The sequence below is a fragment of the Phaenicophaeus curvirostris genome, chromosome 4, assembly GCF_032191515.1.
Source record: "Phaenicophaeus curvirostris isolate KB17595 chromosome 4, BPBGC_Pcur_1.0, whole genome shotgun sequence".
Lineage (NCBI taxonomy): Eukaryota > Metazoa > Chordata > Aves > Cuculiformes > Cuculidae > Phaenicophaeus > Phaenicophaeus curvirostris.
The window spans coordinates 1,190,824-1,203,527 of NC_091395.1; the positions used below are offsets into that span (position 1 = coordinate 1,190,824).

The following is a 12,704-nucleotide window of genomic DNA, read 5'->3' on the forward strand; positions in this document are numbered from 1 at the left end:
AAAGGGGGAGTGGAAGCATGGAACCCTGCAGTGGCTGGGTGGGAAGGGGCCTCAAAGGTCTGTAGGATTGTGGAGCCATGGAATGGTTTGGCCTGGAAGGGACCCCAAAGCCCACCCAGTCCCACCCCTGTGATGTGCAGGGACACCTCCCACGGGATCAGGGGCTCCAAGCCCCATCCAGCCTGGCCTTGAACCCCTCCAGGGATGGGGCAGCCACGGCTGCTCTGGGCAAACACGTTCTTTACCCGTACAGCCCGGCGGTAGCTCCTTCCTCGCAGTGGTAACACCCCCCCCCCCCAACGCCGTGGTAGCTCCCCCAACCCGTGTTAGCTCCCCCCTCCCAGGCGTTGGTAGCTCCCCCGGCTCAGTTATTCCCGTGCCCGTTGGCGTCCCCCCCCGCGCGTCCGGGTGGTAGCTCCCGGCGCGGCCGTTGGAGGCGCGCGGTGGAACAGTCCATTTCCTGTTCCCCTGTGACAGCGGGGGGGGGCGGGCGGCCGCCGGCTGCCGGTCGGTGTGCGGGTCCCGGCGGGCATGGCCGCGCGGTGAGGGCCGACATGGAGGCCTACGTGCTGGAGGACATCCTGGAGGTGGGGACGGGGCGGCCCGCGAACAAAGGGGGACGCGGCCTGGGGAGCGGCCGGGGCCTGGGCCGAGGGGGCGGGGGGCAGGCTCGGTGTGTGCTCGGGGCTGGGCAGGTCTTTTGCCCCTGTGGGGGGGGGGAGATGGTTCCTGGGGTGAGCGCGGGGCTGGCGCTGCCCCTGCAGGGTGGGGACGCCGGTTCCTGGGGTGCTGGGGGTGTCAGTCCCGCTGTGAGCACTGGGCTGGGCACCTTTTAGTCCCTATGGAATGAGAGGGACCAGTTCCCAGGGTGCTGGGGGGGTCAGCCCCACTTCGGGCCCTGGGCTGGGCCGCTGGGGTTGGAGTGGGGGGGGAGCCGTTTCCCAAGGTGGTGTAGGGTCAGGCCTTGTGTGTGACCGGGGCTGGGCACCCTTTTTTTTGACCCTGTGGAATGAGTGGGACCGGTTCCTGTGTTGCTGGGAGGGTTCAGTCCCCATGTGTGCTCAGGACTGGGGCACCAGGGTGTAGGGGGGACAGACGGTTCCTGGGGTGCTGTGGGGTCAGGCCTAGTGTGCACCCTGGGCTGGACACTGGTGCTTATAGAATAGGGGGCACCAGTTTCCGGGGTGTTGGGAGTGTGGTCAAGGCCCAGTGTGTGCCCAGGGCTGGGTCAGTGGGGCATGCAAGGGACCAGTTCCCAGGGTGCTGGGGGTCAGTCCCACTACTGGAGGTGAGTTCCAGTGTGTGCCCCAGGCAGGGCACCTTTTTTGCTCCTATGGAACTGGGGGGACCGATTCCTAGGGTGCTGCCCCAAGCAGGATCAGGATGATGTGTGCTTGGGGCTCTGCACCAGTGCTGCCCCTGTGGAACAGAGGCAACTGTTTCTGTGGTGCTGGGTGTTCCTGATGTGTGCCTAGGAGCTGGGCACTAGTGCTGTGCATTTAGGGTATGGGGGGGACCGTTTCCCAGGGTGCTGGGAGTCAGGCCTGGTGTGAGCCCGGGGCTGGGCCAGTGATGTGTAGAGTGCTTACCCAGGGTTGGACACCACTGCTGCCCACACAAACTGAGAGGGGACCGATTCCTGGGGTGCTGGAGGATCAGTCCCAGAGGGTCAGTGCCAGTGCGAGCCTGCAGCCAGCAGATTGGTGTGGTGGCCAAGCCTGAGCCCTCCTGCAGAGCCTCCGCTGGGCATCACTCTTGTGTATCGTGCCAGTGCTCCTGTTCCTGCAGTGAGTCTGTGCTAGGCCTGTAGGTTCTGTGCTCCCAGCTGTCTGAAGCTTACTCTGCTTGGGCTTCCTCTGCAGAAGAGGTCCTGCGTTACAAAATGAATAACGTTGTCCCTTCTGATGAGGGGAACTTGGAAAGGATCTTTCAGCCATGTGAAGAGAGGCCTACCTAGGAATCCTAAAGTGAAACTTGTGTTCGCACTGACAAAGAGCTCTATTCTGGATCTTATTAGCTTGAATTGTTCAAGGAGATATCTTTGTTATTGGTATTCTTGTGGGTTTTTTTTGGTTTAGCAAGCAAAACCACAATTTCATTGCTAGGTGACTGTTCAGAGTAGTTGCACATGTTCTTCATCGTAACAAGAAGCTGCTACCTCATAGCACTGTCAGAATTTAAACAGAACGGTGCTTTCAGCAATCCATGTTCTGTAGGGTTTTTCTTGTCACAACCATACTTAAGTTGCTCTTGAGGTGGCTTTAAAATGTTAAATCGATGGAAGTATGTAGTATTGGTGTTAACTTCCTTGTAGACCTTGGAACTGTTTAACATAATGATATCCAGTGTGTGAACATGAGCGTGGTTTCTGCTTAGGAAACCAGTACAGATGTATGGACAGGGCTTTTAGCGGTGTCTGCCTGTGGCTCGGTTGCTGTGGTGAGGTTGGGAGACCAACAGTGAACTGGGCTCTCTGCCATTAGAGAAATGCTTTGGTTCTTCACTTGCATCATTGAATAGAAAGCTTTTTCTTTCTATTTTTGCTTTCTTGTAACTATAATTGTCAGGTGCAGCTCCATAGGTGAATGAAGTGTTTGGTGTTTGTTAATATTCTGTTTGGAAAGGCTATTGGCAAATTAATTGTGTCAATATAATGATACTTTGGGTTTGCATTTGTGAACTAAGCAATTATATCTTGCTCCTCAGAGTAGGTTGTGGTGCCCCATCCCTGGATACATTCAAGGTCAAGTTGTATGAGACTGAGCAACCTGATCTGGCTGAAGATGTCCCTGGTCCTGCAGGGGGGTTGGACTGGATGACCTTCATGTTCTCTTCCAACACAACCCATTCTATGACTTTTCTGTTGGTAATCTCACCACGCATTCTTTTCCTGGTCATAAGACCAACTGCATCCAAGTAGAACACCTTTAGAGATCAAGTGTAGCTTATCTGACTTGAGATGTGTGTAAGCTATGACTGAATTGGTTGTTCATGAGTCTCTGAAATAGCAGCATTAGAGATGGCTCAGAATTCCTAGTGCATTAGTAGAAGCATCATAACGGTATTCCCAGTAAGGGTCCAGAAGTGAAACTTGCTTCTCCTGAAACTTGTTTCCAGTATAACTTTTTACAGTGTGTATTTTATTTTCTCACTTTAGGCTTTCTTTTCTCCCGTGGAACAGCTTGTGATGTTCGTTCAAAGACAGAATCGTGAAGATGGAGAGAACTGCTCTTGCTTAGGCAGCAGAATCTGTCTGGTCTTTGTACTATTGAGTAGACCTGGTACTGCTTAGTAGTTCGACTTGGAGGGATCGGTCCTTGCCTCTTCATTAAATCGTGGAAAATGTTTTCACCTTTAATCTATTTATAATGTGAAACAGGAAGAAGAGGCATTTTGTGTAGTGTGCTGGTGATGTTGATGAGTTAGCAAGAGACCACGGTTCAAACTGTGCTGGAGGTCCTTACTGCAAGCAGCAAGTGCATGCTTCTGGGGCAAAAATAGTTCCTTAGTTAAAAAGGTAGATACTAACCACGTAATTCATAGTTTGAATATTCTATCTTGCCCCCATGTGAAGGCTGCTTCCTTGGGAAGAGGAAGAAATAAGATGAAATTAAGGCATAAGCCTCTGCTTGTTTCATTACTGAAGTTGCAGGACTTAGGAGAAGTGATTTCTGACATAGTTCTTTCCTGTCGGAGTATAAAACTGTAAGACTTCTTCCAGTTCAGTGCAGTGGCTGACAGAAATGGTTGGTGGCCTAGAGGATGCTGTGTGGCAGCCTGACTGCCATGCACTTACACCGCCTTCGAGGAGGGTGTCCCTCATGCAGAACCTGAGCTGGCTTTGCTGCTGCCAGCTGCGGAACAACATTGTCTCTGTTAATGGAGTCTGGTGTTGGAAACACTGCGTAGGAATGCAGTTGGGTGAAATGTAGGTACTCTAGGGTTAATCTGTAGTTGGTTTTTGCTCATTCAGCTCTTCTGGTTGGTTTATCTTGGCCATACTTCTGTGTTGATGTGTGACCTAACTGACAACAAGGTCTTTTGTTGGTGTAACTTCTCGGGTTTGGTCCCTATGCTGGTGAAGGAATAGCTGTGCTGCAGGAGCCCTTACCATGGTCTCCAAAGGGAGGCATAAACCCATAGTGAAATGTCTGACGCTTGAGTTAGTCAACAGAAAGATTTCTTAGTCAGGAGAAAAGGAGATGTGCTTTGTCCTGACAGGTGAGGATGTGGTCTGTGTTGTCATGTGCTGAACTTAGGCTGACAGCAGAAAATTGAGGGGTAAATTTATATTCCCTGTGTTGATCTGAGGCTTCTCAAGAGAAGCAACCATGTGTTTTGACCTTCATGTTCTTTGAGAGCTTGTTTGTGCTTGACCTCGGAGAAGAGGGCTGGAGTGCAACGCAGGCCCACGTGCAGCAATTTCTTTGTGTTCTTAGTAAGTGCATTTAAAAGAAAACCAACCCTTTAATTTTCTAGCTTAAGGTAAATATCTTTCGCCTGCCTTGAACTGCATCTGAAGATCATGGTGAACAAAGCTTCCATTCTTATTGTGATGGTGGGAGTATTTCCTGACTGCAGGCATGCTTTTCAGGGTTGTACTGGCGTCACGGGGATGTTTAAATAACCCTGAAGGTCCTGCCTTGGTTACGCTGCTGATGTCGCTGAGGAGTGAGGTGATGTGAGAGGATCACCAGTTGCACCTTCAGTAGCTACAGGGAAGCTGGGAGGGGGCTTTTTATCAGACAGTGCAGCAACAGGGTGAGGGGAAACGGTTTGAAGCTGAAAGAGGAGAGACTGAGATGAGATCTTAGGGAGAAATGTTTTCCTGTGAGAGTGAGGAGGCCCTGGCCCAGGCTGCCCAGAGAAGCCATGGCTGCCCCATCCCTGAGGTGTTCAAGGCCAGGTTGGATGGGGCTTGGAGCCCCTGATCCAGTGGGAGGTGTCCCTGCCTATGGCAGGGGGTGGGACTGAGTGGGCTTTGAGGTCCTTTCCGAGGACTGTAGCCTTGTTGGCCACAGCACTGACATTGTAGTGTGGCTTAAATGGTGCACAAAAGCTTTATACAGAGCAGAGCCCACTCTGCATGAGTCCACTGGTGCTTGATGAAACAACGATGCAAGTAAGAGCAAGCATGAAATACAGGAGTGATGTCTATAATGCGTGCTCGGAGATCAGGGAGGCCTCTGCAATGACTTTTTTTTTATCAGGCCAAGGCTTTTAATATTTATAAGCCTTGCAGTCTCCTGCTCTGAAGATAGAAATCAGGGTTATGCTACAGTATTTGTGTTGGGCATTAGTAGCTTTCCCACGTTGCAGCTCTTGAACAGGCTAATCCTTTCCCTGTTCCCTTTCTCAGAGTTTCTCTTGGTAACCTTGTCTGTTCTACTTCCTACCTGTTTTCCCATCGTTTTAAAGTGAGTGCCTATATGAAGTCAGCAGTGGCTACTAGTGTGCTACAGGATTCCCTAGCGGTGCGTTGCAGTTGTTCCTGAATCGTCTGTCAGAGCAACCGCTCGTTCATGTGTTATTTGGAGTAAGTTGGGGCACTGCTGTAGCCTTCCTTGTGCTAAGGCATCATTTCTGACCTGGGCCACATCCAATCTCAGCCCTAGGGGATACATTTTGAAAGTTTTCATTGCTGACTGGGTCCAAGGATTTTTGAGGTTTTCTCTTAAATATTGAGGACTACACTTAAATGCTGTGAGGTTGCCCCCACAACGATGTTTGGAAGGTTCTGCTGATGCTAGTGGCGAGGCAGTAGGAATGTAGTATGGAGTAATAGAGGTACATCAGGAGTTGGGCTCTGACTTGCTGTGGAGCTGGGAATTTATGCTGTTCTCTAATGGGCTGAAGGAGAAATGATCTTCTCATTGGGATGTGTCTTATGCTGGAGAGTAGGTCCAGTCTTGTGTTCTGCTGGTGGTTTGGTTCTGGTTGGTGTGGTGCCCTGGTGTCAGTCGATGGCTACCTGATCCTGCCAGGGTTCGCCCGAACTGCAAGAAGAGCAGGTGGGCTTGGCTGCTGTGTCAGGGTGTTCTGAGGTGAACTCCTGTTCCCTGGGCTCTCTGGATGAATGAGAATTTAGTGTAGCTGAGTACGCCTTCCCTGAAGTGTTGTTCAGGGAGGAGAACTGGCCCAAGGAAAGCGAGTGGAACATGCTTTTAGGAGAAACTGGAATTCATCACTCAGCTCATGTTCAGGAAGTGGCACTTATACCCCTGGTAATGGCCTGTGAGGATGAGTAGGGACACTGTTGGTGGGGCTCATCCTCTGAGGAACACCAGGATGCTGCAACCTGTCCCTCATCCTTGTCTGGCTGGTAGTGTCACACACATGGAATTGGCTGGAGAAGAAGGGTTTACCCAGGTGAAATCTTTCTAAGCATGATGGCTGAGGTGTTTATGCATCTTGCTGACCTACCACACAACTGTTGATGCAGCAAAACCCTCTTTGTGCTGCCACTGCCTTCCCCAGGCTGGATGGAGGTGGCAGAATGGTGTCAGCCTGACAGAGCGGCCGCGCTGGCAGTCACCAAGGCTCTGCCAGCTCACCAAGGTGAGTGGGAACGCAAGCGAAGCTGTCTGGCTGCTGCCCAAGGGCTCTTTGTATCCTTGTCTCAGGCTTTCAAGCAGAACTTGGGAAGGTGATTGCCCTTCCCTTGACACTGCTCTCCCCCTGATACTACATCCTCAGCCCTTTTGCCTGTGGTGGGAGGCAGAGAGATTAGGACAAGCGTGTGTTGAGTCTTCTAGAAAAACAAACCCCACCTTTGATCCCTGTTCCTTTCCACTTCCAGCTAATTGGGTAAGGCTTTTCACTGCTGGATCTGGGCTCCCTTGTACAACCAGTAAGCAGTAAAAGCTGGTCGATATGATTTCTTTGGGTCTGATGCTGTTTCTCTTTGCCTTGCAGGAAGAGATTACAAGTTCACTGGTGTAACTGGAATCCATTCCTGTTATTTATGTGTTATTGCTTTATCTGTTTCAGTGACAGTTCGTTCTCAGTACAGTAATAGGGAAATGCAATTACTGTGGGAGAGCCCTTTAAGGAAGTAAGTGCTGAGGCAGGTAGGGAGCTGGTGTTTGAGAGATCAGTGTTATTCGGCTGGTGAGGGTCTTGCTCATTGGGGTAACTTAGCCGAAGCCTCAACAAGCAGGTGGGATCAGGCTGTCTACGAATATCTCTCCCAATCCAGCCTCTTTAGTCTTGCAAGTAGTATATTCAATTCAGGTACTTAACCAAAACCAGCAAGAGAGCTGAGAGACATTTTAAGTGAATTTATTTAGGTTTTTTTTTCCCCCTGTAAGTCCTGTCCTTAAACTGCTGCAGAAATGTGTGAAAGGGCTCTTTTTGTGCCTAAGGTACTTTCCTGTGTTTTCCTGCACGTGCCTAAAATCTCTCCAGATCTTTGCCGTGCTGGGATTTGCTGACGGTGGGGACTGGTAGGAGGTCACACACTCTTAACCAGTGACCCACACTGCAAACAACCTGTTACGCTGCCCAGCATCCCAATCAGGTGAGGAGACAACGGGCAGAACCATGTGGCTGCATAGCGATGGAAAAACCACTTCCTGTGCTGCACAATTCTGGCACAGGTTCTTCAGCTTGGTTGCACTTAAACAACATTCCTGGGTGGACTTGAGCATCTTGGATGTTGTTTTGGGAAGAAGTGTGATGTTCCTGTCTCTCACTGTAGACCAGCGTGTAGTGATAGGAACAGGAACTTTATCTGAGCAGTTTTTCCTGTGGTCCAAAGATGGCTGAGTGTGGCTTGTACTCAGGGGCGAGGAGAGGAGAAGATTCTTGATGCAGCTTGTTCTACTGAGGAGCTGCATTCCTGTAAACGGTGAAGAAATATACTAAAAAATATCTTTGTGGAATAGATGTGATCAGGAGTGTTCAGGGGAGAGTAGAAATCAAAGTCATGGTAGTGGTTTGAAGGACTTTGGTGCAGGATTTTTATATCTAGTATGTGAAGCCAATATTGAAAAGGAAGGGCTCCACTTAAAATCATTGTCTCTGCCCTTAAACCTACACTGATTTATTTTTTAATAGTACCTGTTTTGGTAAGAGGAGAGGATCTCTTTGGATTTAGTCAAATACTTGTGCACTGCTTAGCTACCTTCACAAGTCTGTAATTTACTGTGTGTAAGAACTGTTTGAATCTGTTCACTGTCCAGAAGCTTTCGGTTATGTGCCAAATAGAGCAAAAGTAAATGTAATTCATTTATTAGGTATGCCTAACAGTGGTTTGCATTGAAGGCAGCGTTCAGTGACTGTTCAGCTTGTCAGAATTTTAACCAAATGACTTGAAATTATTAGGAATAATTCCCTCTGCTAAGTTCCCCAGGCAGTAACAATAGGAATCCTAATCAGATACTGAAGTCGGCTGTCTCCTACTGTAACTTTATCCTCTCACTTCTCGGCAGCAGAGAAGATTGGTAATCTAGGCCAGACCAGTTCTTTTGCTGAAATAAAGGCTTCAGTTCTAAATGCCAAAAATGGAAAGGCAGTCCTCATTACATTTTAGGTGGTTCTGTTTGGTTTTTCTTTGGGCTCTGTTTCTATGTCTGTTAGTGTGGCTGGTTGTTTCAGGACAATTGTGTAGCTGTTTCTCCTTTTAACTTTACAGAACAAGGATAAATACCATTAAACCTGGAATGACTCTTAAGTCATTTCAGAGCTTGTGACCTAACTAGTTGTATCTCCGCAAACTACTGGTGAACTTCATAATCATCTCTACCCAAGACCTGGACTCAGTTGTTCTGCGTGATCAGAGATGGTGAAGGGCGATTCAGGAGGATCATTATGTACAGGAAAACAGAGAGCCTCTAAGGGCTGCTGGTTTCTACCTTACCCTCCCTGATCCCGATGGGTTAAATTGGATGCAGGCCATAGAACTTACGGGGGCAGTATCCCAGTGAGTTCCTAGTTGTCATCTGTGCCGGACAAAAAAAGGGCTTTCTGTAGTTTGTACAATCAAACGGCACGCAGCGTTTGATTTGCTTGGGATCAACCATTTCCACTGGTCCTGCCTTACAGCACCTTAATGGCAGAGCTGTTCCTCAGTCTGCTCTGCTGCGACGGTCGAGTTAAGCAGTAGCAGCATGGCTTGTCTCTCCCTTGCTTTGGAAGTCAGGTGGGAGGGAATGAGAGCTAAATCGGCATGTGCTAAACAGAGAAGCAAGTTTACTTACACACTGAGCAGGCTGGAAACAAAACACAGATGTCTGCTATGTCTCGGGCTTTTTTTACCAGCAGAAAAATGTAATGTCTATGGAAATTAGTGGAGAACTGTGATTTTTTTCCCTGTATTGTATTGTTTTTTTCTGTCACTGATGTACATTAGTGTTCATGTCTCCTATCTACTGGTCACTTAGTTTAGGATAGCTTCACTAAAGGCACTACCACCTCACATCAAGAAAGACGGCTTGTGGGATGTGCATAGTGTTTCTCTGGCTTTTAGTCGCTGGAATAGCACATTGTGTGGAGAGGGATGGAGCCTGGAGCTGGGATGGAGCCTTGGGCAGTGGGCTGCTGCTCTGGTTGCTTGGGTGACAGGAAGGGAAAGCTGTGACAAAGCTAAGCTACGTGCTGCCTGGTTTGAAGAGAAAAACGGTTCCAGCGTTCTTGTGTTTTGCTGTACATCTCTGCACACGAGTCAGTACCATGGTGCTGTGAACACGCCTGTGCACACATCCGTGTTTCATTCATGCCAAAAGGAATTCTGAGTTGGACTCACTGCGTGCTCATCCTGTCCCTCCTCCACACGTCCTCCTTCCATTCTGCTTTCAGCCTTTACCGCACAGCACTTGCTATTGTGAAGAAGAGCCGACCAAAACTACTTACAGAAGGGAATGGTTTCCTGCCAAATCTGTGTGAGGAAACATGTGGGCTGCTTAACATTATTTCTGTTTCAAGCCTAACGGCTGTTCAGACCACTTGCTCACTCTGTTCTGTGCTCAGTAGCCACAGTGAATAGTAGAATGAATTTGCCCATCCTTTTGGTAACTGTAGACTCAATGCCCAAAATGCATGTGTCGAAGAACATAAATCCAAGAGGATTCTCCCTCTTTAAGAGGAGCAATGAGGAAGAAACATGCAGTTTTGTGAAAAAGGGGCGGTAGTACTGCTGAGCATCATGGTTGAGGGCGGTGAAGATACTCTGTCTGGAGTTGTTCTCCTTGATTTCCCTGGTGTTATCTTACAGGAGGGAAGAAATGCTCTGGATGGGGGAGAGGTTATGCACAGTGGACAAAACGGGCAGCCTGGAGTGGGAGGTTAACAGCTTTTCTGCCTTGCTGTGCTGGGAGGGATGAGTGTCTGTCGTTGCGATGTCTTTTCCCCAACAGCAGATCTTTTTTCCGAACGTGTGCACAGAGACTGTCTGCCACTGTGGAGGGGACAGACAGGGAGGGTCTAGAAACGGAGGGTGACAGTAATTTTGTTACTGTGTGTTCACTTCCTGTTGGGATCTGGGCTCTCTGTGTTGGTTTGTATCCTTTCAGTGTCGTGGTGGAGGAGGCAGGGAGCAGGTGGGTTGAGCGGGGTGCATGCCTCACCTGGGGCTGCGGGGCCTCATCCACACTTTGTTCCCTGTGCTCAGCAGCCCGCTGTGCCACCACCACAGATGGAGTGTTGCTGCTCCAGGGTTGGGAAATCATCCTTTAAATGGCAAATCCTGTTTCCCCAACTCAAGGTGGCTGTTATTCCTGATGTTTGATGCTAGCTCCCACATCAGCTTCTATTAAAAAGAGAAAATATGGTACTTTGGGGGAAAACTTGAGCTTTCACCCTCAGTGTGGTGCCCTCAAAAATGTAGTTTTTGGATGTGCATCTTGCTGTGCTAGGGATTTGGTACAAAGTCTGTGGTGGCTCTATACCATGGTACTGGTGTAACTGCCACCAGTTTCTCCTGCGCCTTTTGAGGGCTGATGTAGTGGAGGAGTGCACTTGTGATCTGTTCCGATAAAGCCACAAGCACCTTCACCAACATGTTAAAATGAGTAACTGTGGACTTCTCACAGCACAGTATCACCAGTGCCTGTTTGGGAAAAACGTATGTGATTGATTCTATATCAGTATCTGTGTTTGGAGATGAAAATCTATGGACAAACATGGATCGTTTGAGTTCTGAAGCAAAATACTGTCAACTTAATAGCTTGTCTGCATGTCACAGACTTCTGTTTGGTAGAATGACTTCCACATTAGGTGGACATTTTCACTAATGTGTTCCATTTAGTGTCATGCACGAGCACGTGAGCTGCCTTATGTTTTGGGGTTGAGTTTGGCTGCAAGGTCAGAGTTCGGAAACACAGAAATAAGCCATTTAACTTAGGAAGGAAGGAATAGACTCCTTGTGGGAATTGTCGCTAGTTTAGCACCACAGTAGTTACTTATGGGCACAGGGAGGGCTGAAGCCAAGCTGACTAGGCTAATGATTGGAAAATGAGGTGCCTGAGGTGTGCTTGTGGTAGATGGAATGTAGCAAGTCTGAAGCATCTCCTCGTGAAGGCTGGGGAAGTCGGTGGTTTCCCTCCTTGTAACCTTACTCTAACAGTGAAAACTCACCATGTAGCAGCACTAATGGAGGCTTTCTTTTGGGAATGTTTATTATGGACATAGGATTCCGGTATTTTGGGTATAGGAGAACGGTCCTGCAATGACTGACAAAAATAGCTATGAGTGCCTGTCCTCTGTTTCCTCTGAATCTGCATGGTTTGCTGAGTTTGGCATTTCCTTGGCACGGGCTACGGAGAAAAGCTGCTTTGGGTCATCCGAGGCCTGGCCTCGTGGCGAGAAACAAGTGTGTGTTCACATCTAGGAGAGCAGTTCTTGTACTGCAGACCTTGACTGCGCTGTTGGAAAAGCTGGGTGAAGGCAGGGCCTCACGGCGCCGCCGTCACTGCCTGGAGCTTTATGGGTGCTGGCTTTGTCCACGTAGAAGTTGTGATGCCAGGTTTCCATTGTTCAGCCCTGCTGACCTGCAGTCCTTAGAATAACAACTTGTTTCAGCTGGAAATGGATGGGCGTGTGCAGTTCTGAGTTGAAACCTCATCCGAGTGTATCGGGCCACTGAAACGGAATTGGTGACATTCCAAACAAAGTGCCTGTGAGGAGCTGGGCCACCTTCAGTTGTGCTGAGCTGCTCTAACTCCCTTCTCAAAGGATTAGGTAAGGGTCCTTATCTCTTATAGCAGAGCTTGAGAGCGATTGAGAAATGGCTGCGTATTGAGCAGCAGAAAGAAAGCTCAAGGTACTTCTTGAAGACTCTGCAGGCAACAGACATGCAGAAATTAACCTGTGATAAAGACAAGACATAATCATTTGGATTTCAAGCATGGCTCTTATATGAAAAGTGAAACAATGCACATGTGCTCTTGACAGCTCAGGATTTTGTTTTTCATGTTTTCACTTTGCCCTTAGGTGTAATTTAAAAGGAGGATGCTTCAGGGTTTTAAATCGATTGATGTAGGTCTGTCGGTGTAGCAAGGCCCTTCACTCTGAATTTGGAAATGCTTGTATTGAGAGTTCATCCATTAAATTTATCCTTGGAATACATAGTCAAGGCGAAAGGTGAGTCCAGGATTTCCTTTCTTCTGAGCTCACCTTCCTTGATCAAGGCTTAAGAGAATCTTTAGTCCCTTGAAATTAGGGCAGTGAGGAACAGGACTTAGCAGGGCACACAGGACTGCTTGGTT

The 12,704-nt window shown here is 48.8% G+C and overlaps 1 protein-coding gene across 5 annotated transcripts in view; it reads left to right on the forward strand.

Moving 5' to 3' along the window:
* ANKRD17 (ankyrin repeat domain 17) overlaps nt 1-12,704 on the forward strand; it is a 90,174-nt gene that overhangs the window by 21,168 nt on the left and 56,302 nt on the right. The window contains exon 1 of one of the 5 annotated variants that reach the window (XM_069855000.1): nt 487-587. The exons of the other annotated variants lie outside the window; for them this stretch is intronic. Within the exon in view, the coding sequence (XP_069711101.1) occupies nt 555-587 (33 nt within the window). The 5' untranslated portion in view covers nt 487-554. Of the gene's footprint in view, nt 1-486; nt 588-12,704 lie in introns of those variants that run through there. 5 annotated transcript variants of the gene reach the window in all.